Raw genomic sequence first — 23,031 nt, forward strand, 5'->3', positions numbered from 1 at the left:
GAGCTATAGTGGCTGATTAAGAACCGGTTCTTCCTGTTTCCACTGCAACGGGGCCTGCTCTTGGCTCTGAAAAACGGTTCTTAGCTGGCACCACTGGACAGCTCGTCAAGAACCAATTTACCAAATAACAGGTTTACGTCGGAGGCTGGGGCGCTATTAACCTGAGAAATAACAGTTTGTGGTGAGTACACTCATTACCCCAATCTGATCAATGATGACATGTATAGCCGCATGTCATCGTTTCAGCGCTGGTTGTCTCGGTGGTGCCCAGCAAATAATGTGGGCTTCGTAAATAATTGGACAGCCTTCTGGGGAAAACCTGGTCTGATTAAGAGAGACGGCATTCATCCTACTTTGGAAGGTGCAGATCTCATTTCAGCAAACATTTCAGAGCTTTGTGGACGTAATCCATGACAAAGTGGAGTTGAGACCAGGAGGAGGAGTCGCAGTTTTATATGTTCCTCGGCGCTCTCTCCAATAAAATATCCAATATTAACGGTGTGTGTGTGTCTGCCAAGGACAATTTAAAGTAAAACCTAATAGAGGTGTCACACATAATAACTTAATAAAAGTAAATGTAACAACTACTACAGTGCAACAAAACAGGAAGATTAAATGTGGACTCTTAAACATAAGATCTTTAGCATCTAAAGCAATATTGATAAATGATTTAATATCAGATTATAATATTGATATATGCTGTCTCACTGAAACTTGGGTGAGAGATGAAGAATATGTCAGCATAAATGAGGCCACTCCACCCAGCCATATCAATACTCATATTGCCCGAGGCATAGGCAGAGGAGGTGGAGTTGCAGCCATCTTTGACTCAAATTTACTTATCAATACTAAGCCAAAATTAAATTATACCTCCTTTGAAAGTCTAGTTTTTAGTCTCACGCATCCGACCTGGAAAACTGTGCAGCCAATCTTATTTGTTACAGTGTAGCCTACCGTGCACCAGGTCCTTATTCTGAATTATTATCAGAATTCTCTGAGTTTTTATCAACTTTGGTACTTAAAACAGATAAAGTAATTATCATAGGTGACTTTAATATTCATGTTGACGATGATAAAAATAGCCTTACTGTTGCATTCAACTCTATATTAGATTCTGCTGGTTTCCGTCAGAGTTTAAATAAACCAACCCACTGCTATAATCACACTCTCGACCTTGTTCTGACTTATGGTATTGAAATTGAGCAACTATTAGTCGAACCGCATAATCCTGCTTTATCCGACCATTTTTTGGTAACTTTTGAAGTACTGTTACTAGACTACAAAGCATTAGTCAAAAGCTCCTGTAGCAGAAACCTATCTGTTAGTGCTATAGCCAAATTTAAGGAAGAGATTCCACCAATACTTAACTCGATAGCATGTCTGCATGTAGGGGAGGAAACGTATACAAAATGTACACCACCCAGGCCCGGTTCTACGGGGGTGCATAAGGGTGCATTGCACCCTCAGTTGAGTCGTTATACACCCTCATTTGAAAAATTGAAAAATAAAAATATGAAAAGTGAAAAATATTACATATATAATAATAATAATAATAGTCATTGTAATTGTTTAAATAACATTGTCTGCTGCATGTATTTGGTCAATTCAAATGATAAGTAACGTTATTATGTCAGGTGTGCGTGACCTGTGCCGCTGCGCCTTCGTCATCTGCAAGGTGCTTACACAGCAGTCACTGATGGACATCAGAAAATGTTTAAAACAACCAACCCTTATCGCCAGCAGTAACACTGCACCTACTGCATGTAATAACAGTTCAGATTATGGGGACATTACGTAACCCGTGGGCCGCGGCCACTGTCGTGGACACTAACGTCCTCCCGCCCGACTCGTCGGCTTTGCCCGCCTCGCTCACGGAGGCGGAACCGCCGCAGCCGATTTCGTTGCCCCAAACACCGCCACACACCCTCAGCGGCCCGCAAGTGCCAGAGGACCTCGGCAAAACAGAGCCTGCCCAGGTATATTTAAAAAAGTACCCAACTTGCCTGTACAGTGGGGTAAGGCGCTAATTTTACAGCTCATGTTTTCAAAACAGAGATTGGCTGGAATATTCATATAAAAAAGATGCCATCTTCTGCTATGAATGTAGACATTTCAAGTAAGTCAACTGCTACAACAACTGGCGCCATGCTCTTGTACGTGATAAGGGACTGGGAAGGCATGAATCAAGCAAAGAGCAGATAGATGTCTTAATGTTGCTCTCAAAGTGCACCAGATTGATGCTTTTAACTTCAATATTTAAAAAAAAATCTTCCCGGGGGAGCATGCCCACGGACCCCCCCTAGAGGAGGTGAGGAACCTCCTAGAGGGTGTTAGGTATACTCCCCACTTATAAAAATAACACTTTACCACTGCACCCTCTCTAATCTCAGATGCACCCTGAGTCATTTTGTTCTGGAACCGGGCCTGACACAACCCCAAATTGATCATGTTGTTGATAGTGCTACAGATGCGCTGCGAATAAAATCAGACTCTGTTGCTCCTTTGGAAAGAAGAAAATAAAACAACATAGATTAGCTCCATGGCATAATGCTGAAACCCGCAAAATAAAGCACAAGTCGAGACAACTTGAAAGTATATGGCGTTCCACTAAACTTGAAGAATCTCGTTTAATTTGGCATATTACTCTCAATGAATATAAGAAAGCACTGCTTAAAGCGGGAGCAGCATACTACTCTTCATTAATAGATGAGAATAAGAATAATGCAAGATTTCTTTTCAGCACTTTAGCCAGGCTGAGAGAGCCACAGCTCGATTGGGCCTTCTATTCCCATAGCACTCAATAGCTCTGATTTTATGTGCTTTTTTAACGATAAAATTGTTACTCTTAGAAACAAAATTAATGACCTCTTGCCTTTGACCAGTATAGTGTTATTGGTTGGGAGGGTTACTTTGTAAATGTAATCAGTTACTGATTACTGATTATATGGCTCTGAAAGTAATCCGAATACAGTTACAGTTACGCGTCTTAAAAAAGTAATCAGATTACTTTTAGATTACTTTTGGATTACTTTCTTTTTCCATCACAGATGGTATGTTTTGGTGAACAGGAGACACAAAAATCAAAAGGAAACTGAACGTGTTTTTACTGTTTGAATGGCTTATCAAGAGCACAACTGAAACATAACTGAAACGAAGCAACAACATAATAAACTTTTAGGGGATGCAGCTTGGGATGTGAGGAGTGAGGGACATGGCTTAGGCAGGACATGAATTAAAATGTCGAACTCGGACTTCATTTTAAGGACATGTCGTCCAGGGGTGTAGAGCTATATTTGTTTAAGCACCGGATCGGCAAAACATGAGACTCTGTGCACCAGTCTGCCTTGATCTATGAATTCATGTCCGCGATTCTCAAGGTATCTGCTGCCCACAGCTGTTTTATAGAAGGAAAACCTCCTTCACTTCATGAAATCTTATCAGCACCAGGAGGCAGCGGGAGGGTTAACTCAGCCTCTGAGAAGACGATCGCGCAGTGCCTTCACGCACCGCCTTCACTGTGTTTACCTTCAGAATCATAAGGCTAAAGAGCGACCGCAGGCTGATGTGTTTTAACCACACACACCTCTACACACACACGACTTAAACGCAGACTTTTGTTCCTCCATGTTTCGTTGTTATTGTTTCACTGAGCGGACCCGCCCCTTTTTTTTCAAACGCTCCCTTTTTTGGTCCATCTGCGGCGGTAAAGGTTTTTGTGCGCTGTGATGATTCGGCTGTACCTTTCATAATGAACAGTGGCGGCCGGCCCATAGGGGCGCTAGGGGCGCCGCCCCCCCTCTTCCCACATGTTTGATTGTCATTAAAAATAAAAAATAAATTAAAAAATATATTTCCCAAAAATATATATAGGCTACAGCTATATATATATATTTTTTTAAAGAACAAGTGAAATATGATATAGTAGGTATCAGTAAAATGTATAATCTACAATAACATCTCGTTTAAAATCGTTTTATGATGTCTAAAGTTACTGATAAGTCACAGGTTTCCTGCCTGGCCGCAGCGTGTATCATTACCCTCTCTCGTCCGGGCGGTAGAAAGGAGCCCTCAGCCAGAGCAGCTGCAGCCAACAAGCTGACTGTTGCTATCTGTAAACTATGCCGCCGAAACAGTCGTCAGATCTGATGCTCAAAGGGCGCCGTTTCAGCGCCCTGGCCTGTGTGTCTGTGAGTTGTTTAAACTCGTATCCAAGGTGACGCTACAGTGGGGGATGGCTGCGTCTGCAGGTGTAGACTCCGGTGCTAGTGGATCGCCGGAGCTGTAGATTAACATTTGCATGCTTATTGTAGTTGTAAGGGCAATGCCTGTGGCACCATGGAGCATATGTGTGGGCTGGACCTGTATTTTACAGGAAAGGAGTGATCAGAGGGTCGAGTTGTCGATCCTTGTTCAGTTTTCCTCTTCCTCACCCTCTCAGACTTTGAATTGCGCGCGCTGCTAAAGAGACGCGCTACCATGGAAACCAAACAGTGGTGTAGCTGTATTAAAGTCCGAGTGGAAACAGTCGTGAGTAAATCTGATTTTGTCAGAAATCGGGAGAAATGCGGGAGTCTCCCGTAAAGATCGGGAGGGTTGGAAAGTATGACTGACACACACACACACACACACTGACACACACACACACACACACACACACACACACACACACACACACACACACACACACACACACACACACACACACACACACACACACACACACACACACACACACACACACACACACACACACACACACACACACACACACACACACACACCCCCCCCACACACACACACACACACACACACACACACACACACACACACACACACACACAGTTTTGTCACCATTTCCATAGCCCCACCAAAAATATTTTCCACCAGCCGCCACTGATAATGAATATTAAATGTTGTGAGGAAATCTTTCCACCAATAATTCCAATAAGTAATCCAAAATGTGTTCACTTCAGGTTTACGAAATAAACTGTAATCAGATTACTCGTTTTTCAAATGTAACGCGAGCTGAATACAGTTACTTGATTTTTGTATTCTGATTACGTAACGCCGTTACATGTATTCCGTTACAACCCAACCCTATCAACAGCTCCCAGAAACCTAAGTTCTAATATTACACTTGATAGTAAACTAGAATGCTTTTCAGCCATAAACCTTGAAAAATTAAATTCAATGATTCTCTCTTCTAAACCATCAACGTGCATCTTAGACCCGATTCCAACTAAGCTGTTAAAATAAGTTTTTCCATTAATTAGCACTTATTTATTAAATATTATGAATATGTCTTTATTATCAGGCTATGTTCCACAATAATTTAAAGTTGCAGTAATAAAACCTCTTCTTAAAAAGCACAACCTCGATCCAGAGGTTTTAGCCAATTATAGACCTATTTCTAATCTTCCGTTCCTCTCAAAAATTCTTGAGAAAGCGGTCGCAAAACAGTTGTGTGATTACTTAAAAAACAATGATTTATTTGAAGATTTTCAGTCTGGCTTTAGAACACAACATAGCACAGAGACAGCTCTGGTTAAAGTCACAAATGACATTCTAATTGCCTCTGACAAGGGTCTTGTCTCTATTCTTGTTTTGCTCGATCTCAGTGCTGCATTTGATACTATCGACCATGATATCCTATAGAGCTCCTGCGGTCACGTGACTTTTGGTTATCAGCCACCATTTTGGCAGTAAACATGACGACCGGCGCCAGCGTTTTCCTACCGTGCGAGTATACATCTCATTTTAATTCAAGTGAAATTCGGCTTTATAGTACAAAATTAGAAAGATTAAATATAAGCGACCCATATAATGCACCCGGTGTGCTTTTCAAGAGCATAACCTCCTGCTCTGAAGACGATGTACCCGACTTGCGCTACGCGGACATCCACAGCTATCTTGTAAGCTTTCCATCAGTGTACTCAGGAGACTCCCTCAGAGCTTACAAAAGCTTGGAGGCTTACAAATGGTGTCAGTCCGGCTTCGTAAACAACATTCAACTGTGGAGTCTTACATCCAAAAACTTCGGCATCATCACTGCAAGGGTAAGTATTAAATTATTCCAGTTTGATAGGCAGTGTCACGTTAGCATTGTTTGTTTATTAGCTTGTCTAGCTACGGCAGTGTCACGTTAGCATGTTTGTTTATTAGCTTGGATAGCTACTGCAGTGCGTCTGAAACTAGTTTGTATTTTTGAACGTACTCAACCAAAGTGGCTGGCGTTTTTAACCTTTATTTATCTATTTTTGTAGCATTGTACTGTATTCCTTCACCCACCTGATATGAAGTGATCACTGCATAAGCGAAAGCAAACGGCCGGGGGGTCCCATCTTTCAGTCTTGTTCAGACGGCTCCTGGCTCTTTTAATCGCTGCGATCCACTTTTCCCTCCTCTCCGCGTCTTTTGGAATGCGATAATAAGATACACCTTTCTTCTTCCCACGCCTATTTGTGCAACCTGGTGCACAGCAGTTATCCACCATCCTCGACAGTCTGCCAGTGCCTGCCAATGAATTTACTGACGCGATTACTGCCAAAATGGCTGCCCCCTTCGTTTCTCGTCACGTGACCAGCATATGTGACATCATCCGCAGGAGCTCTATTGCAAAGACTAGAGCACTTAGTTGGCATACAGGGGACTGCTTTAGGCTGGTTTAGGTCCTATCTGAACGCTCTCAGTTTGTACGTGTCAATGATGAATCTTCCATGCAAACCAAAGTTAGCCATGGAGTGCACAGGGCTCAGTGCTTGGACCTATTTTGTTCACACTATATATGCTTCCGCTAGGCAATATTATAAGGAATCATTCTGTAAACTTTCATTGTTATGCGGATGATACTCATCTATATTTATCCATCAAGCCTGATGAAACCAATCACCTAAATAAAATTCAAGACCGCTTCAAGGACTTAAAAACGTGGATGACCTTACACTTTTTGATGTTAAACATGACCAAAACTGAAGTTATTGTAGTCGGCCCAAAGAATCTACGAAACAAACTATCTAAATATATACTTGTTATGGATGGCATTCATTTGGCCTCCAGTGAGACTGTAAGGAATCTTGGTGTTATATTTGATCAGGATTTATCCTTTAACGCCCACATAAAATCAATCTCAAGGTCCGCCTACTTCCATCTACGCAAAAATTAGGCATTTCTTGCCTCAAAACGATGCAGAGAAACTAGCCCATGCATTTTTTACTTCTAGGCTGGATTATTGTAACTCCTTATTATCAGGGTGTACCAAGAAGTCAGTCAAGTCGCTTCAGCTGATTCAAAATGCTGCAGCTCGTGTACTAACCAGAGTTAGGAAAAGGGACCACATTACTCCTGTTCTGGCTGCCTTACACTGGCTCCCTATAGAACACAGGATATCATTTAAAAATGGTCTTCTCGCCTACAAAGCCCTTAATGGGCAGGCGCCATCTTACCTTAAAGAACTCATTATACCCTACTGTCCTATTAGGGCATTGCGTTCCAAGAATGCAGGGTTGTTAGTTGTTCCTAGAGTCTCTAAAACTACAATGGGAGCCAGAGCCTTTTCTTATCAAGCTCCACATTTGTGGAATCAGCTTCCAGTTTGTGTTCGGGCGGCAGACAGCCTATCCGTTTTTAAGAGTACGCTTAAGACCTTCCTTTTTGATAAAGCTTATAGTGATAAAATAAAATAATCTAATAAGAGTGCATTGACGTAGATACGTTGTCCCTCTTCACCTATACATTTTAATTGTTACTCTTTCACTTAAATCCTAAAAACTTAGATCTTATATTTAAAACTTTATCCAAACCTTTCCCCTCTATGACCTCTTGAGGTTTATTAGAGGGGTAACAGGTTGCAGAGAACGCCTAGCCCGGCCGGGGAGTGTGGAACGTAGTCACTGACCCACTCCTACCTCTGACAAATTCAGGTTCCAATGGGGACCTTTTTTCCATGTGTGTGCCTCTCCACCTCTGTTTCCTACTTGTTACTTGCTACCCTTTTCGCTCAACCTATCCTAAGGGAGTGCATGTATGTACGTTAGTTTAGCTGCTATAGGCTTGTGTTAGAAATTTAAAATCAATGTTTTGATGGTATAATGTAGTTTAAACATACTGTCAAGTTAAATGCTCTTTTATACTGAAAAACCAGAAATTCTTGTGCACAAGCAGTTAAGCTTTTATTCTGAAAATCCTTCATCTACGGTTAGCATTCAGCATGTGGCTAATATACGATTTCCTAAAGAGGTGAATTGAGTAGCGAAATGACATGGTGTGGTGAAAACCGAAACCTACTGATTTAACACTACAACTATAGATGTCGAGATACTACCATGCTGAATATTAAATGAAAGTACAGTTTATTTGAATACATTATTGTTTACAGACGAGAGTAGCATGTGACAACATCCGGAATGACCGGAAACCAAACCAGCTGTTTTCTGTATGTTTTAGAGTATTGATTACAGCGTTTAGAATGTGTTACATGAAAAGTGATGAAAGAGAATATGAGGACAAAAGGCGTGTTAAGCATATGTTGAATGTGAAAAGTACCAATCCTCTGTTTAAATGCAACAACGGACATTAGAGGTGAGGCGAGCCGGCTGGCGGGGAGGAGCCAGCAGAGGATATATAACAGCACCGGAAGGGGGATTCGCTCTTCTCTTCTTGCTCATGAGAGCCAGATTACAGCTGTTTTCTGCCCGAATAATATTCTGTCTGTAACACTACCGCGCCTTTTTTTTAAATTAAAGTATCCCCTTTGAATCTTTTCAGAGACTCCATTTAGTCTCATTTTAAAGCTTCTCTCCTGCACGCGAGAATAAAGAACATATTTAACACTTGGACTGTTGGGGGGGGGGGGGGGGGGGGGCACCTTACTCCGTCTTTCTGGCTGTTTGTACCTGTGTACTCTCATGTTCCGATTAACCCAGCTTCCCCCAAATCTCTTTTTTGTGTCAATATACGCCGGGATCCTGAGTCGAGGCTAATCCTGTTGCTGTGGTCGTGTGTCCTGGATCCTTTATCCTGAGCACTGGATCTGAGTCCTGGACTTCGAGTCGTGGCTGAACCAAGCGGCAAACTCTGTGGAAGAGCCGGGACGCCAATACGGAACTGGCACACACTGCAGTTCATATATTGGCCGATAGGGACTGACTGCAGAAAGGAGCAATTTCCATAGACCCCCATGTTAAAATGCCCAACTTTACAGCAGAAAAAAACAAGTTTCTACCCATGGATGCAATAAATATTATTATGAATATAGTTAGATTCCACCTTCATGATTATGGATCTGTGAGTGAATTGTTTTCTAACACGACCCTTTTATTTATATTAGGTCTTAAAGTTTTTGCATAAATTAGGGCGTGGTCACATTGAGTGACGGCTCTGTGAAGTGACTGCTGCTGCTAGCTTCTTGTCTCTCTGCTAGCTGCTCCGTGAAGCTACAGGCAGGCACTCTGCCTGTTCAGCTCATCCAGGGAACCGGCTTGCCCCCGGCCGTGTTTGTTTGTTCTTCATGCTTATATCTGACTATTTTGACTCGCTCTGCGGTTGAAACAGACGGTGCATGAATGCGGTTTTGCGGTAAGTGAAATTCGAGTACTTATTTATGTGTTAATGATTTTAATCAGCTACGTAATTAATGTTACGGCTTGGGTTAGCGTGTAAGCGAGTGGTAGCTACATCGGTGCTAACGATGCTAATAGTAGCCTGAGCCTCCAAGTTCAAATCATAGACTATATATAAACGTTAAAACAAAATAGACAATTGTTAAGTGGGATAATACTGTACAACAAACGGCTTCTGTTTGAGGTTGATAAAATAAGGTCATCCTTGTAATTTAGAGAGATTATTATTATTTAGGTAGGAACTGTGTGCATCACTAAGGTTAATTTAAATTGGCTATGCTCAAGTATGTAGACAAGCTAATGTCGAAGTAGTGTATGTGAAATCAACCTCACAATAAGATGTGTGTATATTACAATTATTAATGTCATATTTCAAGATGATTACTTAGATATTATGGTTGGTTGAGCTGGAGTTCATTATTGAGCTTACACGTTAACATCACAGTCATCTGAAAAACAAACCCAAACCTTGTTGTTTTTATGAATTGCATTACCAAATGGGTATCAAATAAACAGTAAGCATTGGTAACACAACTTCCAAAGTTACAGTAGAATAAAAAGGACCCTGACTCGGACAATACACAATCCAACATGTTCAACAGAAGATAATCAGTTATATTGTTTGTACACATGGTATTTTACATATATCTGTTTGTTTAAGGTGTCCAGGTGATTCAGACAGGCAGGACCAGAGAGTGAGAGACAGAACTGGACTCCTCACAGCAGTGAACTTCAGCACAGGTACAAATACCATTTTTTTCATACTGTACAAAGAATCAAGAAAGATATTGGTTTAAATAAATGAAGTATTGACTTTAATACACTGATATACATTCCATTAAACAATACTAGATCACCTACACACCAGTGAAGTTGAGGGTTTTTTCTGTGCAAAAAGTTACATTTAGATGTTAACAAGCAATATGATTTTGTCAGCTTTCTAATTTAATGTATTGAAGGCAAACATATTTAACACATAATTAGAACTGCAACTATTTATCTCTCAATATTGTCTGTAAAAAACGTGGTAAAAGTTTTTCTTTCAGTGAGACAACAGAGCAAGCTTCTACAGTTGCACTACGTTTTGATAACAGTTAAATATTATTTTGATAATAACATATATTTCAATGTTGATGAACTTCATACTTTTCATTCATAATCTGATTGTCTTTGTAGTTCACTGTTGAAATAAAAAAAAAACATTACAATTACAAAATAATTATATCTACAGCCCCTAAACACACAAACACACCGCTTTCATAAATAACACACTTGTTCTGCAATAATGTTTTATGTTTCCTGTAATTTTTGTTTGGAAAGGACATGCCTGAAAGTCACGGCATTTTCTCCTTCTCTGAGGGTCAAGAAGAACATCCAAGAGGAACATTAAAAGCTGATGCTATGAGATTTTAAGATCAGTACACTAAGAAACTACTTTTATTGTAAAAACAGTCAGCTGATCGAATGCACCTATTTCCACATCTACTCCATCAGCAGATTATTTCTATTTGCCTCGCTTTATGAGGTTCACATCACTTGTGCCTTGTACCGCAGAGTTTGCAACGTCACAAATAAATGGGGCCAATCTTCAGTCCGATGTGAATGTGTAATCTAACATTTTCAGTAAGAACAATGGACGAAAGGAGTGCAAATACAAATACAATTTATTGAGATGTGAAACAAAACTTAATCAAACATGTTTTAAATAAAAAGCACATATGGACAGAAGGTGTAAAACTATTAAAGTAAACACATTTAGTCAAATAAAGTGAAAGACTAGGCCTGTGCAGTTGGTATCAGCTTTGCCCGGCATGGGCTACTCCATCAAACCAGGTCCTCCCTTGCAGAGGAAAGACCCTCAGTCCTCTCCGGGCCAAACAAACAGACAGGATGTCCATCACACGGAGGTTTCTCCCTGAAGTCTCTGCAACTTTCTGGACACCACGCTGTCTCAATCCGTCCACACTGAATATGAGAGGGGGAAAATGAAAATAACAAAATGCTTTAGACAATAAGAAACATAAAGTTGACTGTTGAGTTGCTCAGTTTTTTTAGATTGTCAATACTATTACTGTATAACTAATATATCAGGTTAAGAGGCACATTCAAATAAAGATTGGTCTTTAAATACATGTTGTCTTTTGAATTGTTTGTCTAAAGTCAAGGATCTAGAACTGGTACTTAGTTTTAATGATACAGTCTGGTTATTATGCTGTTTGGAGGAGGCCCCACAGGTAAGAGCACTAACTAGCTACCATCCCATGTACCTTAGCTTCACTTAAATGTATTAAACGTATAATTAAGTGATATCAAAATATAAATAACTAATTTCATGCAAACATATTAATATTTGCTTGATTCCAGTGTTGAATTTAGCACAATTGCATACAAACGTTAAGGGATTTTAAGATCCTGAAGTATTATGCTAAAAACTCGATAACTTAGATTTTTATTTATAGTTTTGCTGAATAGTTTCATGTCCGCTTACCTTAGAAACGTAAAATGCCACGGCAGTGTGCAGATGGGGAGTATGTTAGCTTAGCTTGGTAGCTTCAGCTAGCTCTGGAACTTTCAGCTCGGTGGCAGCAGGTCCCGGGTTATGGCTAGAAAGGATCCGTCTAGTGTAAATATGACGTCACGTTCTCGTTGTAACTCTCGTTGTAATCGGAGCGGCTCGGAAACACATCTACAGAAATAACATGATGCAACATACACATTAATGCAGCAGCAATATTAATAGAGAAACATCAGACATAATAGTAAAACACTGCAAGGAACATTTTATTGCACCAGGAACTATCTTGGGACTTTTACTGCTACAACGTTGATTTGCCTGTGAATACAAAATAAACCATAGTGTTGGTGATCTACAGTGTTGTCATTCTTCTTTGAACACCAGCAAGACCGCTAACACCCTATTTCTACAATCACACTCCCTGTAATTGACATAATTAATCAGTGATGCAAACGAAGGTATGGTGAAAAAAGAGAGAACTATTCGAAGCAGAATAAAAGCAGCGTAATATACCATCTGACAAAGGCCTGTGCTATAATGCTTCAATTAACTGGCTATTCTTTATAATATACTCAGATCAATAGGAGACAGAGATTTTAAGTTATAAATCAAGGTTTTTTATTATTATTTACAGCAGGGGTGGGGAACCTTTTTCCTTTCAATTTTTACAACATCCTCCGAGGTCCGTACAAATGATTGAACTCAAATTCTGCTTAAAAAAACTAAAATCACAGCCAATTCATTTGGCCTTTCTTTCATGCTGTGCAAAGAAAAAGCAACCTCTTAATCCAGATATTTTACCATGACTCGCGCATACATGCATGCATGCACGCATGCACGGTGTGGCATGACCACCAAAACAGAAATATATGGACACAAGATGTGTGCAAATGTATTTAGTATCCATGTGAACATGATTTAAGTGGGGGGGACCTAACCTTCTCTAGGTGGGTCCAGGAAGATTTTTTTTTAAATATTGAAGTTAAAAGCATCAATCTGGTGCACTTTGAGAGCAACATGAGGAGATCTATGGGTACATCTTTCAACACCCATTTGAAACAGAACTGTAAGCAGATTTTTCTTTTGGGATATTTTACAAATCACTCCCCTTTTAAACTCTATTCTTGTTATTTTTAACAACTTTTTTGTTACTGTCATATAGTATTTTATACCTGTTTTTCATTTAGTCTTTGTCTCATTAATAATTATAATGATCATATCAAGGTGTGCCTTAACATCACTGAGCTGAGGTTATTTGAGCCTCTCAGGAGAGAGCTCTCTTCCACCTGGTTGTAGAAAAGCTCTTTAAATTCGTTAGCATAGCTAGCTAACCAGATGCTAATAACAACAGATCGCCACTGTGCTTACAACTAAAGACACAGCCATGCACTGCGGCATGTGTACGCTGTACGGCTCCTTATGGGTACTGGAATATTTGAAGAGCTGGAGCGGCGTTCCGGTGCTCTCCGTAAGCACTCTAGTCTACACTCCTTTCAGACGAGACATAACCACGTGAAGACACGTTACGCTCGTGTTGTGTTCAAGGAACCTGTCCTTGGCCAGGAAAAATGGCACTCGCTTGTTTAATTATTTTGCAATCTATATTTCTTCTTCTTTTTTGAAGTGAGAAGTTGTCCGTCAGTCGAACGGACTAACGGACGGACGGACGGACGGACGGACCCCCCCCCCCCCCCCCAAAACGAAAACTCTTCGGTTCTCCACGAATTACACAAGTCACCCAAAGCAGCGTTAAAAAAGCGGGAGGCGCCGAAAAGCGAATAATTTGCATCACTGTTAATAGATAGTTTAGCTTCTCATCATCATTTGCTGTGGCCCACTGATGCCTGCCAAACGTAAACATTCAGCCACGTGACATTCAGCCAAACTCTCGCGAGAGTTTTACACAAGACGGATCCTTTCTAGCCATAACCCAGGTCCCGCCTCGGCTCCGCCTCTTTGCCCTTATTTGGAGCAGGCTGGAGAAGGCGGGAGTTGAACTCTGACGTCACTGTCGAGCCGTTCGTGGCCGACTCCGCCTACTAAGGGCTTCTCGGCAACTCTGCAGAATCCTATGGGTGACGTCACGGACCCTACGTCCATTTATATATACAGTCTATGGGCTGAACCTGTCTCTGCGATCCTGCCAGACTCTCACCATACTACTTTCCTGATGGCTCCCACAAGATTGCTGACATCCTCGTGGATTCATCTTCTTATTATAGACACATGCATTTCCAAACATTTTGACTACCTATGTTGTAAATGTATTGTCTTTTCGATTTACACACTATTGCACGTCTGTCCTTCCTGGGAGAGGGATACCTCCTCTGTTGCTCTCCCTGAGGTTTCTCCCATTTTCCCCTTTAAACTGTGGGGTTTTCTCTGGAAGTTTTTCCTTGTACGATGTGAGGGTCAAAGGACAGAGGTTGTTGTATTGTCATACTGATATTCTGTACACATTGTGAAGACCACTGAGACAAATGTAACATTTGTGATATTGGGCTATATAAATAAACATTGATTGATTGATTACCACAGAAAGGTTGTACCACTTTAGCTGCGTTGGCTGCATTAACAATAGACTGGCCCAGATAAGCTTTTGTTGTGTCTACCGAGTCGGCTGCTTTACCACATTCAACCCATCTCTTTATTCCCTGAGTTACTGACACATTACCAACAACAGCAAAGTTATAGGATATGTAATCAGTGGGCGACACCTTTTCCACCAGTGCCCCACAGAAAAGAACAATCCTTTTCTTATGAGTGGTGCTGTAGTAAAAATAAAAGTAAATAATACTGACACAAATGTACAAATATTTGGTTTTTCATTATTTTCTTTGTTTGATTCCTCATTGTAAAAAACAGCTGCCACATCTAACGTAAGATGTGTAGAAAGGTAAGGTTTAAATGTTTAGCAAGGTCGGTTTTAATAGCATTTCAATCAGGAGAGACTTCATTTTGTTAAAAGAACATTTATTGACACGTCATATGATAAACCTTTGGCGATGAGACCCCAATCCTGAAATCGTATAAAGGGGGAAATGCAGCCGTGAGCATATAGGGAACCCCCCCCCCCCCCCCCCCCCCCCCCAGAGTCTAGACACTGGTGATGATGCTGAAGATCTGGATTTGATGAGGAGATGGGATGAAGAGGAGGTGTGATGAGGTCTTTGGATTAACTCTCCTGGCTCTGGATATGATGAAATGAGGTGGATGGGGAGGAGGCGGGCGGCAGCATGAAAACCTGAAATCACAGCTGACTGCAGGAGAGAGGAGAACCATTTTAAAGTGTGGCTGCAGCACAGTATTGGCTGCTGGAGAATGAGGTGAAATGTAATAGGTTAAAGAGAACGCCCGTGATGAGCTGATTATATGCAGCTGCGGCGTGAATGTATATATATAGCCAGTCTTCCTGAAAGAACTTGCGCTGAGCTTCATTTATCTTATTGTCATAAATCAGCCAGATTTAAACATTTTCATTTAATGTATTCACTGTTAATTATTCAAACGTAATAGTAGCTAGGAACCAGATATTACCATCTTTAATCTCTTCTAAAATAAATAAAATGGAAGGTTTATAAAATGGCACTGTAATCGAGGTCAATCCGTCATCTGATCAGTAGATGGATGCATTTTTCATAAATCTCATAGACTTTTGGTATTGAGACTGAAGTCACACAGTGCACACCAACATAGATGCAGATTTGTTTTTAATTGCAAAATATAGGGGGGGGGGGGAGGATGCATTCATGTGGAACACAGTAACATACCATAGGGTGATATGTTGTTCAGCCAGTTGTGTATTTCCAACTATTTTGCCTTTAAAAAGTACACATCCAATAAAGAAAATACCTCCCCTAAAATCTTTTCAAACAACCTAAAAAGGAGTGCAAATGCTGAGGGAGCACAATTCAAACACATGTTACTGACATACTCTGGACTGAATTTATTTTGCAGTCATTTTCAAAACATACTGTACATGTCAACGAATATCTAAATAGTATTTCTTCGTATTGCATCATGCTAAGAATTTAGGATTTTGCACAACACGTGTTTCACTTAGAAAAGATTTTCCGTGGTCGGCTGTTGCTTTCAGTTCAATACTAGCAGGAGGCAAATTCAATAATTCTGTGTGCTAATTATGGTGTATATTTTTGCTGATTAGTTATTTGTTAGTTAATTAGCTCCTTTTTTATTAAGTTACAATACCAAAAAAAACATGGATGATAGCCAATTTGCATCTCCTCTATTGCATGAATTGAAAGCAAAAGCTAACCCAATACTTTATTGGACTCCACATTACATTTCACAGAAAACACCTGCAAGAGTTTGCCATACACAGGATTATGTAACTATATCAATATCTAAATGCAATCTAGCTTGACACAGTTTCAGATAATAAGTGTTCATTGCCTGTTGTAAACACACAAACTACTACTACAGGTCAAGTCCTGCCTACAATGGTGTCTATTTCACAAAGAACTGAAGTTAAGTGGAGGTAGAGCTGGGCGAAAAACAATGTGAGGGTATTCATCTAAACTTTCTGTTGTGTTAACGATGGAATTTCATCATCTCTTGGTCAACTGTGTATTAAAAGCATTAGGTGGGTGGTACCCAATCAATTCAAACAATTGTATCAAGCAATGGAGTTAGCAAATGGTACTTTTATAATAAGTATAGTAGTACCAGATAAAATGTTATTCATTTCGTGCAATATCGAAAAAATACAAATTTGCTTCAAGAAACTGCCACCTAAACAATACGTTTTATATATGTTTTTATAAGTCAGACCAAAATTAAGAACTACCTACAAGGTCAAAAATCAAAGGTTTTCTCCGACAATCTTTGATCAGATTTTTGGTTGGTCAAATTAAGTGGTTATACAGTTTTACAGTTAACTGATAGTGTTTTATTCTCGAGCTCGGAAATGGTTTGAGCTTTACACCATATTTTACAGTTTTCATTCTCAAGCAATTCATTTAGTAGCTTTAACTCAAAATACATATTTTACAAGATCAATAATTGGTTAGGACGTTTCAGTCGTTGCTTGCTCTCTCTTTAGTGTTCATATTTAGCTTCATTGTAAATGCCAATTGGACAAGTATACATTTTAATGATATGGTATTACATGGTGTTATAATACATTATGGTTTAACACATCGCTCAGCACTAAATAGAGGTAAACAGTTAAACTATCATGATCAAATCCCCTCTGTGCCGTGCAGCCCACCAAGACACATCTTTACTAGAGGGATTGCATGCATGGATCTGGTGTAGACAAAGGAAAAACTCAAGCATGTCACCACCATCCTTGCAGATTCACAGTATTCAGAGATGACGTCAAAGGGTTTACAATTGATATACAGTGTTGGTCCAATTTTATGTCGTCTGTGGTCTTCATCATATTTGGTCAAACAGATCTTCGCTGGCCTTGTGCGTGCGCCCGGTTCACTATATCCTGGTACATCTTGGACCTGAGGAACCTTGGGTAGGAGTCTTTTTCCATGAGACTGTAGACTTTGGATTGGACTTCATTGAGGCTAGTTGGGGATGGAACCTTAAGAGTCTGCTTGGTCTTTTCCCTGGTGCGGTAGTCAATGTTTATCTGCAGTGATAGGGAAAGCATCATGTATCTTATTATAGCAGGATATCATAATCATAGTATAGTACAATTTCTGCAATTTATAATGATTATTATTGGAAAAAAGGTCCTTTCCCAAGCATCTTTCAATAAAGGAAGGAACACATAAGCTCAGTCACAGTCACACACCTCTCTGGGTGCCTGGTTGTCAATGAACTCATGGAGGATCTTGTTTGCTTTGGACACAAGCTTGCTTGAGCTTTTGAGTTTCTTGTACTCCTCGCAGGCCATCCAAAACTCGATATTCTCGTCACTAAACTCTGACTTGAGAAATGTCCGGAAGGCAGCCAGGCCATCTGGAAAAACAAATGAATCAGACGATGACGGGAGGAGGTAAAGACAACAAAAACATGATTAATACTGCTGCGTAACACCTATTTCGGTAAAGCAGGATGCTAGATGTTTTTTTTTCTTTTTAACATACAGTAGTGTTGATTATGTGATAATAACCTTCATTCTATGTTGATGTTTTTCTAGTGCGTACACACTCTCTAGTTCCAAGGAGCGGGAAACAGCTTTCATGATTGGAACACAAACAAATGAGAGCAAAATACTCCCACAGAGATCTTTTTTGTGCTGTCAAGATAAGTGATCAATTAATGTGCTCCCCATTGATGATAACAAGGGCAGGTTTTTCTATGTGCCTGTGTCATGTTGACATGTCATTTCCATCCTTCTCAGCTGCTGCTTACTTAGTAAAGCTGTACAGAGAGGAGATGGTCCAATTGCATATTCCATAAAATTACTGAAATTAGAAGGAGTAACAGACATTATCATGCATATAAACAAAACAACATGAAGGGTTTAAATGGGCACAGGGTTACACAAACATACACACACTTTAGGCTGCCTTTAGAAAACCACCCCAACAAAAATGTTAAAACTAAAGGAAAGCATACGTCAGGCAATGGACACAAGCTTTTAGTGTCCAATCTTATGTGCTTGAGCTTTTTTTTTTTAAAGCTTTTAAAGGATTCCCACCTTAGTAAAACACTGTGTGAAAAGATCCCAGCAAGCACAGACTGAGAATGCAACCTTCAATTTAATTATAATCTAGCAGCCAATCAGAGATTATATGTAGCATTTATTTTTATTAAAATTCAGTTGTTTGTAAAAAAAGTGGTCAGATGTTTAAAGATTCCCTACAAATATTGATTGGCCTCAAAATTGCAATATATTTTGATAATCTAACTTTTGGAGCCAATCTAGTCAACACACAAATAAAAAATATATTTTTTTAAAAAGATAACCAATAGCATCATTATTTTAAACTAGATCAAACCCAAAAGAAAAACAACACAAAATATGGTAAGTATTAAGGTAGCTTTTATGTGGAAAGAGGTTGAAAGAGGTTGAAGGTATGGTTGCTTGTAAAGTGGTTCACACTTTAGACTGAGGTTATTGTAAAGGTTATGATTTGTTTTGAAGTGTTGGCTGAGAGAGAGAAACCAATGACAGCTAACAAGAGACTTGCACACGGAAATATGGTGCAAGAGAAGTACGGCATGATGGCCCTGAATTGCAAGTCAAAACAGCATTTCAGGAAACACCGCAGCATTTCAGAAAACGCCACAGCATTTCAGAAAACGCTACAGCATTTCAGAAAACCCTACAGCATTTCAGAAAACGCTACAGCATTTCAGGAAGCACCACAACATTTCAAAAAACACTACAGAATTTTAGAATGGGGCTCACCGTAGTGAAGACTGATTAAGGCAGAAATCCGGAGCAAAAATCCGGAGCAGTTCACAATAATGTTAACACAAATTTAAGCAAGTAATCTACCGTAGAAAATCTAAGTCAGTGCAGCAAGGGAACTAAATTAACTGTAAGGACCAAGCTGGGAGTATTATCCACAATGCACAGCACCTGGGACTGAGTCAATCACTGGAGACGAAGATGTAATCACACTGGGACCCACAATGTTTTTAATTTAAAACCTACCTTGTTGCATAGCTTAAATCACTCCGGCTATGCAGCATTTTTTAAATGCTTAGATTTTTTGTTATTTTTCACTCTGCATAACAGGCTTGGCTACAGTACAAACTGCATCTCTATGACATAAGCTTAAAAAGCAAAGCCCTCACAGAGTGTTCTTGTTCTCACTAGACACATTACAGCTGACAGCGTGCACAAGTCTGGCCACCAGCAAACACATAATCAGCTTTACACACTGAAGAATGACACTAGACTGCAGTCTGGTCTAGTTGTAATACACAAACCATCCTTATAAATTGAATAAGAACCTAGCTTAATGCAATACCCAAGCAAGGGAACATTCAGTACTGTGTTAATCTTTGCTTTACCATTCCTTCTAATGTAGGTTGGTGCATGTACTGTACATGTTTTAGTCAGCTGTAAAATCCTTGGTCAATTGAAACAGGAAAGTGAATCACAGTGTCTTCGCCTGGGGAGGACTGTGTTCTTGGCTTGGTTATTTATTTTCGTAGTTGACGTAAAGGATCCATTAGTTATTTTATGTCACAACCTCAATCTGAACAAAATGAATAATGTTCATGCGAGTGCACACAGTTCTTCTCAGTGTATATCTCTAATCCCTTACACAGTGTTACATATAATCACTATTATCACTTCGATGACAGGCAATAGTGGTGCATCAATGTTTTGCATGCTCAGGCCAAAGCATTATAACTTAACTCGGGTGGCGTAAAAAACTAGTATGTTTGGCATCAGAAAAACAAAGACGTTGTGCAGGAAATACGCATAGTTGTTGTTTTGTCAGTTAAAAGTGAATACAGTTGGGATGCAAATATCCCATTATTTCATGTGACATCATGCTTACTTAAGAGCATCAATCACTATAAGAATTTGCATTAAAAGGCAAAGAAAACATGTGGATGGAGACAACTACACTGGGAAGCAAGGACTTCACAGTTGTATCTTCTGCATCTGTGGCTAATACATGAACAATCTCAACTGGAAGAGTAGACAAAAGAAAATCCCAACTTGATGAGCAGAAAAATGACAAATATTTTTGATCAAACAATCAAAAGAAAATGGATTTTGATAAAGGATTTATTGTTAAAGGCCATTCGTCAAGCAAACACAACAAACATCTTCTGGTTCCAGCTCCTGTAATGTGAATATTTGCTGCTTCTCTCTGTTTAATATTAATGTAAATAAAGCGTATTTAGGTTTCAGGCTTACGATTGCGCTCTGGGACATCCTACAAGGCATTTCAAAAAAATTGTTCTTGTGTACATTGCTGCCTACAGTAGTCTGTTTTCAAAAGAAGCTTGTCACTATCCCTAGGGGGCATTGTAATTATGCCAACACCCAAAAGACCAATACTTGTTATGTTTCTTTTAGTAAGTAGTCAGTACTTAGTTTCCCAGTACACCTATCTGTGAAATAGTCTGTATTCTTATATGTAGTGTGTCTTACCTCTGAAGGAATGATTTTCTTCTACTTACACTTTTGGGGTTTAGTAAAACACAAGCATATTTATAGAAAAAAGTAGATTTCCTTTGTTTGTGCATACTGTATGGATGTGTGTGAGTGAGTCTGTGCCAGTGTGTATTTGGTCCATTGAAAAAGTAAAAGACAAGGGTGTATGTTTCATTACTCGGTAGGGGTCCTTGCTGCACAATGAGACCCTGAAATAAAATGGGCTTGGCAAGGGAAAATTGAGTGAAACATTTGAAACTATTAAAGAAACAGCAGAGGGTAATGTTACTGTTACATTTAGGTGGATACAATTTTCTTATTGCCGGGATTATGTGACTTGGGCAGGGGCGAAAAATAGAACAAGTCTACTTACATTTGTGCGAGAGGAGATGATCAAACGATTCTGACCATCGAACAACCTCATCCGTTGAAACTCTGGTGGAAGGAAAGACAAAGGGAACTGCCTGAGAAAGATGCCAACCACCCACTGTTTGTTAATGCATTTTTAACACATGATGGTACTGTATGTATTATTAAAAGGCAGCCAAGTTTGATGTATGATTAATTTCCTGCTCACAGCAGTTCTTCCGCTCAAGGCAGTCAAGTAATTGTAAAATGTGGTTGCATTTGAAGAATGATGGCGGATGTAGAGGAGATAGAAGATAAAACAATAGCTGACAGTAGTGCACATGTTAACGCTATTTTATGAAATGTTATCATGATAGGAAAAAACCTTCTCTAGAAGATTAAACACATCAAAATTATTTTACCCCATACATATTAGTAGATGGAGACATGAGGCTATTTCTGAAACTAAATGTGAAGCTAAATACCAACATACATAACACATATGGTTTATTGTGTGGTTTTATGTTTAAGCATCCCTGGTTGACTTTGGATATTAACGCAAAAAGAAATTCAAGGAAACACATTTTTTAAACAGCATGTAGTTTAAAGTTATTATCCATTTGTAAATGTTGAAATATTTGCCAAAGAGGTATTTCTTACTCATGTCTGACCTAATTTGGTGTTTAATTATTTATATTGGTCATAGCACGGCAACTTAAGCCTAAAGCAATTTAATCACATGGAGATAAGTGATTTTCTTTTACCTTTTGATTTTGACGCCATTTTAACAGTCAAGTCTGAAATTAAAACAACTGCTGACTTTGAATAAAGATAACGTAAAAAAATACAATAGGCAGTGGCGAGCCGTGAGGGCCATCTAGGCCCTCCTAAGATATTCTAAAAAATATTATTTGAAAACATATAAAAAAGGTATATATTTTTTTAATAGTTTTTTTTGTTATATTTTTCATTAGTTTTACCAACAATAACTTGATTTAATTGTATTTAAAATAACATTTCCAAAGAAATAAATCCTTTGAATCTGCCTGTTCAGTTTATGTTGGAATGTGAAGGGTTAAATGAAAGAAGCTCCTTTTAGCCCTCTCTGTGAGTTACTGTGAAGACAGGAGCTGATTGGTGGCCCCATCTGTAAATTCACAGAGGGCCATCCACAGTAACTCAATGAGAGAGTAATGTCAAATGACAGTAAAATTGACCAATCATATCTTCCCTCTAAATGGGTGGACTTTATTTTCGTGGACGTCATGAAAAGTTACGCCCGCTGTGAAGTTGATGCATGTGTGTTATAGAGTGGTGCAGTGACGCGTCGAAAAAACCCGGAAGTAAGCTGGCATGGGTTTCCTTGACAGAAAGCAATGGGATTTCTCCATAGGATTTTCAAAAATAGCTCGAAATAAGGTCTGTGGAAAACGAACCTGTTAGATAAATGCACGTTTTGTTCAGCCGGATAATACCCACATGTCTACCCTACTTTTATAATT

At 39.5% G+C, this 23,031-nt stretch overlaps 1 protein-coding gene and 1 long non-coding RNA gene across 6 annotated transcripts in view; one reads left to right on the forward strand and one right to left on the reverse strand.

Moving 5' to 3' along the window:
- The first annotated feature begins 8,866 nt into the window (after positions 1-8,866).
- Positions 8,867-11,749, forward strand: LOC307022932. Its single transcript, XR_013803526.1, has 2 exons — positions 8,867-9,573; positions 10,279-11,749. It is a non-coding gene; the product is annotated as an uncharacterized lncRNA (long non-coding RNA).
- Positions 11,750-15,827: 4,078 nt separating this feature from the next.
- Positions 15,828-23,031, reverse strand: part of rgs8 (regulator of G protein signaling 8) — a 67,138-nt gene continuing 59,934 nt past the window's right edge. For all 5 annotated transcript variants that reach the window (XM_079641807.1, XM_079641810.1, XM_079641811.1 and 2 more), the window contains exons 3-5: positions 21,555-21,616; positions 17,903-18,069; positions 15,828-17,737 (exon numbers count right to left, since the gene is read on the reverse strand). In XM_079641807.1, coding sequence (XP_079497933.1) covers positions 17,543-17,737; positions 17,903-18,069; positions 21,555-21,616 — 424 coding nt within the window. In that variant the 3' untranslated portion in view covers positions 15,828-17,542. The remainder of the gene's footprint in view (positions 17,738-17,902; positions 18,070-21,554; positions 21,617-23,031) is intronic.

Source organism: Notothenia rossii (genome assembly GCF_949606895.1).
Source record: "Notothenia rossii genome assembly, chromosome: 1".
Taxonomy (NCBI): domain Eukaryota; kingdom Metazoa; phylum Chordata; class Actinopteri; order Perciformes; family Nototheniidae; genus Notothenia; species Notothenia rossii.